The sequence below is a fragment of the Tachyglossus aculeatus genome, chromosome 4 (genome assembly GCF_015852505.1).
Source record: "Tachyglossus aculeatus isolate mTacAcu1 chromosome 4, mTacAcu1.pri, whole genome shotgun sequence".
Taxonomy (NCBI): Eukaryota; Metazoa; Chordata; class Mammalia; order Monotremata; family Tachyglossidae; genus Tachyglossus; species Tachyglossus aculeatus.
In genome coordinates, this window is record NC_052069.1 from 7691543 (window position 1) to 7704129 (window position 12587).

General features: G+C 47.4%; 1 protein-coding gene across 2 annotated transcripts in view; it reads left to right on the plus strand.

Moving 5' to 3' along the window:
- Positions 1-8900: 8900 nt before the first annotated feature.
- Positions 8901-12587, plus strand: part of GRPEL1 (GrpE like 1, mitochondrial) — a 31307-nt gene continuing 27620 nt past the window's right edge. For both annotated transcript variants that reach the window (XM_038745363.1, XM_038745364.1), the window contains exon 1: positions 8901-8987. In XM_038745363.1, coding sequence (XP_038601291.1) covers positions 8926-8987 — 62 coding nt within the window. In that variant the 5' untranslated portion in view covers positions 8901-8925. The remainder of the gene's footprint in view (positions 8988-12587) is intronic.

Genomic DNA, 12587 nt, shown 5'->3' on the forward strand with positions numbered 1-12587 from the left:
TCCTGTTTTTTCTTTCTCTTTCTGTCAGTCTTTTTCTTTCTCTTTTCCTGTCCCATCTTTTTCTTTCTCTTTGTCCCATTTGTCTTTTTCTCTCTCTCTCTCTGTCACCCATCTTTTTCTTTCTCTTTCCCGGTTCCGTCTTTTTCTTTCTCTTCCTCTGTCCCCTTTTTTTCTTTCCCTGTTCCCTGTATTTTCCTTTCTCTGTCCTGTTTTTTCTTTCTCTTTTCCTTTCCCCCATCCTTTTCTTTCTTTCTGTCCCACTTGTCTTTTTCTTTCTCTCTGCCCCCCATTTTTCTTTTCCCCTTTCTTTTTCCCTGTAACCCATCTTTTTCTCTTTTCCCGTACCCCCATCTTTTTCTTTCTCTTTCTGTCCCCGTTGTCTTTTTATTTCTCTGTCCCCCATCTTTCTCTTTCCCTTTTCCCTTCTTTCCCTGTACCCCCTTTTTCTTTCTCTTTCCCCAGTATTTTTCTTTCTCTTTCTCTGTCCCACTTGTCTTTTTCTTTCTCTCTCTGCCCCTCATCTTTTTCTTTCTCTTTCCTTGCCTCCTATCTTCTTTCTTTTTCTCTGTCCCCCAGTCTTTTCATCTCTTTCTCTGTCTCCTGTCCTTTTCTTCCTCTCTATTCCAACCATCTTTTTCTCTTTCTCTGCCCCCTTCCCGCCTTTTTCGTTCTCTTTCCCTGTCCCCCCCGATCTTCATCTTTTTTATTTCCCCATTCCTCTTTGTATTTCCCTACCCTATTTCCTCCTGCTTTTCTTTCCCTTCCAGCGTTGTCCCCTGTCTAGGATGGCCAGCTATCCGGTTCCAGACAAGACAGATTTCTAGTTTGTCCACTTCCAGAGGGCACCAGACACCTTTAGGTCCACTCATGAATTTCTTCATGCCTAGCCCCCCTCTGCCCATGACTCCTACCCCTGAGACCCCCAGCCTGGAAACAGTGCCCATGTTCATGCTGCCAGGGAAGGGGATGGAATAACTCCCAAACAAGAAGAGGAGAGTTAAGGGAGCCCCAGGTGAAATGTGCTAAGTTTAGCCCAGGTGGACATACTTTTTTTATGGTATTTGTTAATCAATCAATCAATCGTATTTATTGAGCTCTTACTGTGTGCAGAGCACTGTACTAAGCGCTTGGGAAGTACAAGTTGGCAACATATAGAGACAGTCCCTACCCAACAGTGGGCTCACAGTCTAGAAGGAGGAGACAGAGAACAAAACCAAACATATTAACAAAATAAAATAAATAGAATAGATATGTAGAAGTAATAAATAAGCACTTACTATGTGCCAGGCACTGTTCTAAGTGCTGTGGTAGTTCCAAGCTAATCAGGTTGAATCCTGTCTCACAAGCCCGCAACCTTCCAAGATCCGCCCTCTCCTCTCCATCCAAACCGCTACCCTGCTGGTTCAATCTCTCATCCTCTCCCGACTAGATGACTGCATCGGCCTCCTCTCTGATCTCCCATCCTCCTGTCTCTCCCCTCTTCAGTCTATACTTCTCTCAGCTGCCTGGATTATCTTTGTACAGAAACGCTCTGGGCCTGTCACTCCCCTCCTCAAAAATCTCCAGTGGTTGCCTGTCAACCTTCGCATGAAGTAAAAACTCCTCACCCTGGGCTTCAAGGCTGTCCATCCCCTGGCCCCCTCCTCCCTCCCCTCCCTTCTCTCCTTCTCCATCCCAGCCTGCACCCTCCGCTCCTCTGCCTCCACTCGCCTCCTCACTGGGCCTCGTTCTCCCCTGTCCCACCGTCGACCCCCGGCCCCCGTCCTCCCCCTGGCCTGAAATGCCCTCCCTCCATACACTTGCCAAACTAGCTCTCTTCCTCCCTTCAAAGCCCTACTGAGAGCTCACCTCCTCCAGGAGGCCTCCCCAGACTGAGCCCCCTTTCTCCCCTGCTCCTTCTCCCCTCCCCACTGCCCCTACTCCCTCTTTCTACTCTACCCACTTCCCCTCCCCACAGCACTTGGGTATATTTGTACACATTTACTACTCTATTTTATTAACGATGTGCATATAGCTATAATTCTATTTATTCTGATAGCATTGACACCTGTCTACTTGTTCTGTTTTGCTGTCTGTCTCCCCCTTCTAGACCGTGAGCCCATTGCCTGGTTTTTGCATCTGATAGGAGACCACAGGCTCCCCAGAAATTCCGTGAGAAAGATTGATAGGGAATTGCAAGTTTAGTGGTAGCAGTGTTAACTAATCATTCTGTAATTTATTTGTTTATTCGTTTATATTAACGTATGTCTCCCGCTCTAGACTTTTAACTAACGTCTCTAGATGTTGCCGATTTGTACTTCCCAAGCGCTTAGTACAGTGCTCTGCACACAGTAAGCGCTCAATAAATACGATTGAATGAATGAATGAATGAATGAATGTATGAAAGGTTGGACACAGTCCCTGTCCCACGTGGGGCTCTCAGTCTTAATCTCCATTTTCTAGATGGTGTAACTACTGCTACTACTAATAATACTGATGGTAATAACGAATAATGAATGATCATCATCATCATCATTCATATTTATTGAGTGCTTACTGTGTGCAGAGCACTGTACTAAGCGCTTGGGAAGTACAAGTTGGCAACATATAGAGACGGTCCCTACCCAATAGTGGGCTCACAGTCTAAAAGGGGGAGACAGAGAACAAAACCAAACATACTAACAAAATAAAATAAATAGAATAGATATGTACAAGCAAAATAAATAGAGTAATAAATATGTACAAACATTTATACATATATACAGGTGCTGTGGGGAAGGGAAGGAGGTAATGATTCATTCGTTCATTCAATCGTATTTATTGAGCGCTTACTGTGTGCAGAGTACTGTACTAAGCGCTTCGGCAACAGATAGAGACAATCTCTACCCAACAACGGGCTCTTAGTAATATTTATTGAGCACTTGCATGCAGAGCACTGTACTAAGGGCTTGGGAGAGTAAAATACAACAGAGTTGGGAGACAGGATCCCTGCCCACAGTGAGTTTACAGTCTAGAGGCCCGGGTATATGTCTACCAGCACTCGATAAATACCACTGAATTCTTATTATGAATCGTATTTATTGAGTGCTTACTGCATGCAAAGCACTGTATCATCATCATCATCAATCGTATTTATTGAGCGCTTACTGTGTTCAGAGCACTGTACTAAGCGCTTGGGAAGTACAAGTTGGCAACATATAGAGACAGTCCCTACCCAACACTGTACTAAACGCTTGGGAGAGTACACTATTACACCAGACACATTCCCTGTCCACAGCGAGTAAGTTAAAAGTCTGGAGCGGGAGACATACGTTGATATAAACGAATAAACAAATAAATTACAGAATGATTAGTTAACACTGCTACCACTAAACTTGCAATTCCCTATCTTTCTCACGGAATTTCTGGGAAGCCTGTGGTCTCCTATCAGATGCAAAAACCAGGCAAGCTCTGAGGAGAAAAATTAAAGATGAAAGGTTGTTTTTAATGTTGAAGGTTGTGTTTTAGAGTGATAACATCCTTCTTCCTAGGCTTCCCATCTCTTTCTCCACTTTTTTTTATTATCAGTGGTATTTGTTAAGCATTTATTATGTGCTTAGTAAGCAGCAAAGATCCGGGGCTTGGGATTCAGAGGTGGTGGGTTCTAATCCCGGCTCCGCCGCTTGCCAGCTGTGTGACTATGGGCAAGTCACTTCACTTCTCTGGGCCTCAGTTACAACACCTGTAAAATGGGGATGAAGACTGTGAGCCCCCCGTGGGACAACCTGATCACCTTGTATCCGCCTTAGTGCTTAGAACAGTGCTTGGCATATAGTAAGCGCTTAATCAATCAATCAATCAATCGTATTTATTGAGCGCTTACTGTGTGCAGAGCACTGTACTAAGCACTTGGGAAGTACAAATACCGTCATTATTATTACGTGCCAAGCACTGTTCTAAGCAGTGAGGTGGATAAAAGTAAATCAGGTTGGACACAGACCCTGACGGGGCTCCCAGTCTTCATCCCCATTTGAGACGAAGTAACTGAGGCACGGAGAATAATAATGATAATAAAAATAATAGTATTTGTTAAAAGAGTTAAGGGCTAACTAGGTGGCAAACACTGTTCTAAGCTGGGGTAGATACAAGTTAATCAGGTTGGACACAGTCTTTCTCCTCATTTTACAGATGAGGAAACTGAGGCACAGAGAAGAAGATTTGTTAAGGGCTTACTCTTTGCCAAGCACTGGGATAGATACAAGGTCATTCATTCATTCACTCAATCGCATTTATTGAGCGCTTACTGTGTGCAGAGCACTGTACTAAGCGCTTGGGAAGTACAAATCGGCAACATATAAAGATGGTCCCTACCCAACGATGGGCTAACAGTCTAGAAGCGGGAGACGACAGACAACAAAACAAGTAATACAGGTGCATGGTACATTTAATTCATTATACTCATACACCGTAATTTAAAAAAGGCCTTATACATGAAGAGAAAATGATCAGGTTGGACACAGTCCCTATCCCACATGAGGCTCACAGTCTTTATCCCCATTTTTCAGATGAAGTAACTGAGGCCCAGAAAATAATAATAATAATAGTAGTAGTATTTGTTAAAGGCATACTATAAAGGCATATTAAAGAGAAGCAGCATGGCTCAGTGGAAAGAGTACGGGCTTTAGAGTCAGAGGTCATGGGTTCAAATCCCAGCTCCGCCAACTGTCAGCTGTGTGACTTTGGGCAAGTGACTTCACTTCTCTGTGCCTCAGTTCCCTCATCTGTAAAATGGGGATTAAAACTGTGAGCCCCCTGGGGGACAACCTGATCACCTTGTCACCTCCCCAGCACTTAGAACAGTGCTTTGCACATAGTAAGCGCTTAACAAATGCCATCATTATTATTATTATTACTATTACTATGTACCAAACACTGTTCTAAGCACTGAGGTAGATTCGAGTTACTCAGGTTGGACAGTCTCTGTCTCATGTGGGGCTCACAGCATGAATCCCCATTTTCCAGATGAGGGCACTGAGGCCCAGAGAAGTGTAATGACTTGCCCAAGGTCACTCATCAGACAAGTAGCAGGGCCGGGCTCCGATTCCCCTCGCCCTCTCCGCCCATCACCCCGCACTGGCTCCCTATTGACTGTGCACCGTGGCTCAGTGGAAAGAGCCCGGGCTTGGGAGTCAGAGGTCGTGGGTTCGAATCCCGGCTCCGCCACTTGTCAGCTGTGTGACTTAGGGCAAGTCACTTCACTTCTCTGGACCTCAGTTCCCTCATCTGTAAAATGGGAATTAAGACTGGGAGCCCCATGTGGGACAACCTGATCACCTTGTATCTACCCCAGGGCTTAGAACAGTTCTTGGCACATAGTAAGCGCTTAACAAATACCATCATTAGAGAAGCAGCGTGGCTTAGTGGCAAGAGTCCGGGCTTGGGAGTCGGAGGTCGTGGGTTCTAATCCCGCCTCTACCACTTGTCTGCTGTGTGACCTTGGGCAAGTCACTTCACTTCTCTGGGCCTCAGTTCCCTCATCTGAAAATGGGGATTAAGACTGTGAGCCGCCCCGGGACAACCTGATCACCTTGCAACCTCCCCAGTGCTTAGAACAGTGCTTTGCATGTAGTAAGTGCTTAATAAATGCCATTATTATTATTACTATTCTCTGGGCCTCAGTTCCCTCATCTGTAAAATGGGGCTGAAGACTGTGAGCCCCACGTGGGACAACCTGATCACGCTGTATCTACCCCAGGGTTTAGAACAGTGCTTGGCACATAGGAAGCGCTTAACAAATACCATCATTAGAGAAGCAGCATGGCTTTGTGGCAAGAGCAGGGGCTTGGGTGTCAGAAGGTCATGGGTGCTAATCCTGACTCTGCCACTTAATAATGATGGCATTTGTTAAGCGCTTACTATGTGCAAAGCACAGTTCTAAGCGCTGGGGGGATACAAGGTGATCAGGTTGTCCTATGGGGGGCTCACAGTCTTCATCCCCATTTTCCACATGAGGTCACTGAGGCCCATAGAAGTTAAGTGACTTGCCCAAGGTCACAAAGCAGACATGTGGTGGAGTCGGGATTAGAACCCATAACCTCTGACTCCCAAGCCCGGGCTCTTTCCACTGAGCCACTCTTGCATCAGCTGTGTGACTCTGGACAAGTCACTTAGTTTCTCTGTGCCTCCGTTCCCTCATCTGTCAAATGGGGATGAAGCCTGTGAGCCCCCCGTGGGACAACCTGATCACCTTGTACCCCCCCCAGCGCTTAGAACAGGGCTTGGCACATAGTAAGCGCTTAACAAATACCATCATTAGAGAAGCAGCATGGCTTAGTGGCAAGAGCCCGGGCTTGGGAGTCAGAGGTCATGGGTTCTAATCCCGCCTCTGCCACTTATAATAATAATAATGATGGCATTTAATAAGCACTTACTGTGTGCAAAGCACTGTTATAAGCACTGGGGGGGGGTGATCAGGTTGTGGATTAGAACCCACGACCTCCGACTCCCAAGCCCGGGCTCTTGCCACTAAGCCACGCTGCTTGTCTGCTGTGTGACCTTGGGCAAGTCACTTCACTTCTCTGGGCCTCAGTTACCTCATCTGTAAAATGGGGATGAAGCCTGTGAGCCCCTCGTGGGACAACCTGATCACCTTGTATCCTCCCCAGCGCTTAGAACAGCGCTTTGCACGTAGTAAACGCTTAATAAATGCCATTATTATTATTATTCTTTGGGCCCCAGGTCCCTCATCTGGAAAATGGGGTTTGAAACTGTGAGCCCCATATGGAACAACCTGATCACCTTCTATCTACCCCAGGGCTTAGAACAGTTCTCAGCACATAGTAAACTCTCAACAAATACCATTGTTAGAGAAGCAGCGTGGCTTAGTGGCAAGAGCCCGGGCTTGGGAGTCGGAGGTCGTGGGTTCTAATCCCGCCTCTGCCACTTGTCAGCTGTGTGACTTTGGGCAAGTCGCTTCACTTCTCTGGGCCTCAGTTCCCTCATCTGTAAAATGGGGATGAAGACTGTGAGCCCCCCCGGGACAACCCAATCACCTTGTAACCTCCCGTGCGCTTAGAACAGCGCTTGGCACATAGTAAGTGCTTAACAAATACCATTATTATTACAAAGCTAGCTCTCTTCCTCCCTTCAAGGCCCTACTGAGAGCTCACCTCCTCCAGGAGGCCTTCCCACACTGAGCCCCCTCCTTCCTCTCCCCCTCCTCCCCCTCCCCAATCCCCCCCACCTTACCTCCTTCCCCTCCCCACAGCACCTGTATATATGTATATATGTTTGTATTTATTACTCATTTATTTATTTCATTTGTACATATTAATTCTATTTATTTTATTTTGTTAATATGTGTTGTTTTGTTGTCTGTCTCCCCCTTCTAGATTGTGAGCCCGCTGTTGGGTAGGGACCGTCTCTATATGTTGCCAACTTGTACTTCCCAAGCGCTTAGTCCAGTGCTCTGCACACAGTAAGCACTCAATAAATATGACAATGAATTCATGACTTGTACTTCCCAAGCGCTTAGTCCAGTGCTCTACACACAGTAAGCGCTCAATAAATACGATTGAAGGAATGAATGATAAGCGCTCAATAAATATGATTGAAGGAATGAATGACTTGTACTTCCCAAGCGCTTAGTCCAGTGCTCTGCACACAGTAAGCGCTCAATAAATACGATTGAAGGAATGAATGAATGACTTGTACTTCCCAAGCGCTTAGTCCAGTGCTCTGCACACTGTAAGTGCTCAATAAATACGATTGAAGGAATGAATGACTTGTACTTCCCAAGCGCTTAGTACAGGGCTCCACACACAGTAGGCGCTCAATAAATACGACTGAATGAATGACTTGTACTTCCCAAGCGCTTAGTACAGGGCTCCACACACAGTAGGCGCTCAATAAATACGACTGAATGAATGACTTGTACTTGCCAAGTGCTTAGTCCAGTGCTCTGCACACAGTAAGCACTCAATAAATATGACTGAATGAATGAATGACTTGTACTTCCCAAGCGCTTAGTCCAGTGCTCTGCACACAGTAAGCACTCAATAAATGACTGAATGAATGAATGACTTGTACTTCCCAAGCGCTTAGTCCAGTGCTCTGCACACAGTAACCGCTCAATAAATACGATTGAAGGAATGAATGAATGACTTGTACTTCCCAAGCGCTTAGTCCAGTGCTCTGCACACAGTAAGCGCTCAATAAATACGACTGAATGAATGAATGACTTGTACTTCCCAAGCGCTTAGTCCAGTGCTCCGCACACAGTAAGCGCTCAATAAATACGACTGAACGAATGACTTGTACTTCCCAAGCGCTTAGTCCAGGGCTCTGCACACACTAAGCACTCAATAAATATGTATATATGTTTGTACACATTTATTACTCTTTATTTATTTATTTATTTTACTTGTACATATCTATTCTATTTATTTTATTTTGTTGGTATGTTTGGTTTTGTTCTCTGTCTCCCCCTTCTAGACTGTGAGCCCGTTGTTGGGTAGGGACCGTCTCTGTATGTTGCCAACTTGTATTTCCCAAGCGCTTAGTACAGTGCTCTGCACATAGTAAGCGCTCAATAAATACGATTGATGATGATGAATGACTTGTACTTCCCAAGCGCTTAGTCCAGTGCTCCGCACACAGTAAGCGCTCAATAAATACGACTGAATGAATGAATGAATGAATAGATGAATGAATGATGATCATCCGGCCCCTCAGCAGCCCCTCCACCGGAAGTCCAGGCTCCCCTCAGCAGCCCCTCCCCCCCCGCCCTTGCCCTTTTGCACACGTCCCCCCTCCTCCCCTGTTCCTATTGGCCGGCGCTGCGCTCCCCGTCCTGGGATTGGCGCAGGCGCGGTGGGGCGGGGCGGGGCGGCCCGCTGGCTGACGCGCGTCGCGCAGGCGCGGTGGCGAGGTGGGTGGGGGGGGGAAGCGGAGCCGTCCCGTCCCGTCATGGCGAGCCAGTGCATGGTGCTGGTGCGGCGGGCTGTGCCGGCGGTGGCCCTCTCTGTCCGGTAAGACCTTCTTCATCTCCTCCTCCTCCTCCCTCCCGGGGGTCCGGCCCGCTGGGTGCAATGGTGGCGCGGGGCCCGTCGCCCTCGTCCCTCAGCCTGGGCGGCCGCCTCCCTTTCGTCGACCGCTCGCCGGCTGTGCGCATGCGTGCTGGCTCTCAGCCCTCCTCTCGTCGACCGCGCGCAGGCTGTGCGCATGCGCCCTGGGCCGCAGCCTTCCCCTTCCTCGACCGCGGGCCGGGGGTGCGCATGCGCCCTGGGCCGCGGCTTCCCCCCTTCTCGGGGGTGCGCGTGCGTCTGGGTCCCGGCTTCCCCCACCCCTTCTGGGGGGTGCGCATGCGTCTGGGCCGCATTTCCCACCCCTTTTATCGGCGGCGCGCGTGCGCGCTGGGCCGCAGCCTTCCTCGATCGCGCGCCGGCGGTGCGCATGCGCCCTGGGCCGAGATTCCCCCCCTTCTCGGGGGTGCGCATGCGTCTGGGCTGCGGCTTCCCCCCTTACTCGGGGGTGCGCATGCGTCTGGGCCGCGATTCCCCCCTCCTTCTCGGGGATGCGCATGCGCCCTGAGCCACTGCCCCTCCTTCTTTGGCCACGCGCCGGCTCTGCGCATGCGCCCTGGGCAGCTCAGGTAGTCTGCTGGGTGATTGGGCCTGGTAATAATAATAATGGTATTTGGTAAGCGCTTACTACGTGCCAAGCGCTATTCATTCATTCAGTCGTATTTATTGAGCGCTTACTGTGTGCAGAGCACTGTACTAAGCGCTTGGGAAGTACAAGTCGGCAACGTATAGAGACGGTCCCCACCCAACAACGGGCTCACAGTCTAGAAGGGGGAGACAGACAACAAAACAAAACATATTAACAAAATAAAATAAATAGAATAAATATGTACAAATAAAATTAAATAGAAATAGGCGCGCGTTCTCCTCAGCTAGTCGGAGCCTGGCGGTCACTCAGTCGTATTTATTGAGCGCTTACTAGGTGCCGGGCACTGTACTAAACGTTGGGGTGGACACAGTCCCTGTCCCCCGTGGGGCTCACAGCCTTCACCCCCATTTTATAGCTGAGGAAACTGAGGCCCAGAGAAGTGTTGTGACTCACCCAAAGTCACACAGTAGATAGGTGGAAGAGTCATCATCATCATCAATCGTATTTATTGAGCGCTTACTATGTGCAGAGCACTGTACTAAGCGCTTGGGAAGTACAAATTGGCAACATATAGAGACAGTCCCTACCCAACAGTGGGCTCACAGTCTAAAAGGGGGAGACAGAGAACAAAACCAAACATACTAACAAAATAAAATAAATAGAATAGATCTGTACAAATAAAATAAATAAATAAATAAATAAATAGAGCAATAAATATGTACTAACATATATACATATATAGAGGTGCTGTGGGGAACGGAAGGAGGTAATATGGGGGGGATGGATTAGAGTCAGGATTAGAACCCATGACCTTCCAACTCCTGGGCTCTACCCACGACGCCATGCTGCTTCTCAGCTACTAAGCGCTTGGGAGAGGACAGTAGGCTTGGGAGGCAGAAGGTCATGAGTTCATTCATTCATGCAATTGTATTTATTAATAATGATGATGGTATTTGTTAAGCGCTTACTATGTGCAAAGCACTGTTCTAAGCGCTGGGGTAGATACAAGGTGATCAGGTTGTCCCATGGGGGACTCACAGTCTTCATCCCCGTTTTACAGATGAGGGAACTGAGGCCCAGAGGAAGTGAAGTGACTTGCCCGAAGTCACACAGCTGACAAGCGGCGGAGCCGGGATTTGAACCCATGACCTCTGACTCCAAAGCCCGGGCTCTTTCCACTGAGCCACACTGCTTCTCTATTTATTGAGCGCTTACTGTGTGCAGAGCACTGCACTACGCGCTTGGGAAGTACAAGTCGGCAACATATAGAGACGGTCCCTACCCAACAGCGGGCTCACAGTCTAGAAGGTGGAGTCAGACAACAAAACAAAACATGTAGACAGGTGTCAAAATCATCAGAATAAATAGAATTATAGCTATATGGGTTCTGCTTCTGGCTCTGCCACCTGTCTGCTGGGTGACCTTGCTCAAGTCATTTCACTTCTCTGGGACTCAGTTACCTCACCTGCAAAATGGGGAGTGGGACAGGGACTGTGTCCAACCTGATGACCTTGCATCCCCCTCATCCCCCATCTTACCTCCTTCCCTTCCCCACAGCACCTGTATATATGTATATATATTTGTACATATTTATTACTCTATTTTACCTGTACATATCCATTCTATTTATTTTATTTTGTTAGTATGGTTTTGTTCTCTGTCTCCCCCTTTTAGACTGTGAGCCCACTGTTGGGTAGGGACCGTCTCTATATGTTGCCAACTTGTACTTCCCAAGCGCTTAGTACAGTGCTCTGCACACAGTAAGCGCTCAATAAATACGATTGATAGATCTACCCCAGCGCTTAGAACAGTACTTGGCACACGGTAAGCGTTGAACAAATACCATCATTATTATTAAACAGACACATTCCCTGCCCACAACCACCTTACAGTCTACAGGGTGAGGCAGATATGAATAAAAATCAATAAATAAAAATGACAGATTCGGACGTGAGTGTTGTGGGCCTGGGAGGGGAGATGAAGAAAGGGAGGGAGTCCGGGTGACGCAGAAGGGAGGAGAGGAAAAGAGGGCTTAGTCAAGGAAGGCCCGTGGAGGTGATGGGAATGCAATAAAGCTTTTAGGGTGGGGAAAAATAATTGTTGAGTGATGACAAAGTGAAACAAGTGACTAAATAGAGAAGCAGCACGGCTTAGTGACCGGGCCTGGACTTCAGAAGAACCTGAGTTCTAATCCTGGTCCTGCCACATGTCTGCTATGTGATCTCAGGCCCTCCCCAGTTCTCAGTTACATAATAATAATAATAATATAATAATATTATAAGCGCTTATGTGCAAAGCACTGTTTTAAGCTCTGGGAGTATACAGGGTGATCAGGTTGTCCCACATGGGGCTTCCAGTCTTAATCCCCATTTTACAGCTCCCGGCTCTGCTAACTGTCAGCTGTGTGACTTTGGGCACGTCACTTAACTTCTCTGGGCCTCAGTTCCCTCATCTGTAAAATGGGGGTTAAAACTGTGAGCCTCACGTGGGGCAACCTGATCACCTTGTAACCTCCCCAGCGCTTAGAACAGTGCTTTGCACATAGTAAGCACTTAACAAATACCATTATTATTATTATTACAGAGGAGGCGACTGAGGCACAGAGAAGTTGTGACTTGCCCAAGTTCACACAGCTGACAGTTGGCAGAGCTGGAATTCGAACACATGACCTCTGACTCCCAAGCCTGTGCTCTTTCCATCGAGCCACGCTGCTTCTCATCTCATCTGTAAAATGGGGATTAAGGGCTGCCCCATGTGGGACAGGGACTGTGTCCAACCTGATTACTTTGTATCTACCCCAGGGCTTCAAACAGTGCTTGGCACGTAGTAAGTGTGTAACAACTATCATCATCATCATCATCATTATTATTATTATTATTATTATTATTATTATTATTATTATTATTATTATTACTATTACTATTATTACTATTATTACTATTATTACTATTACTACT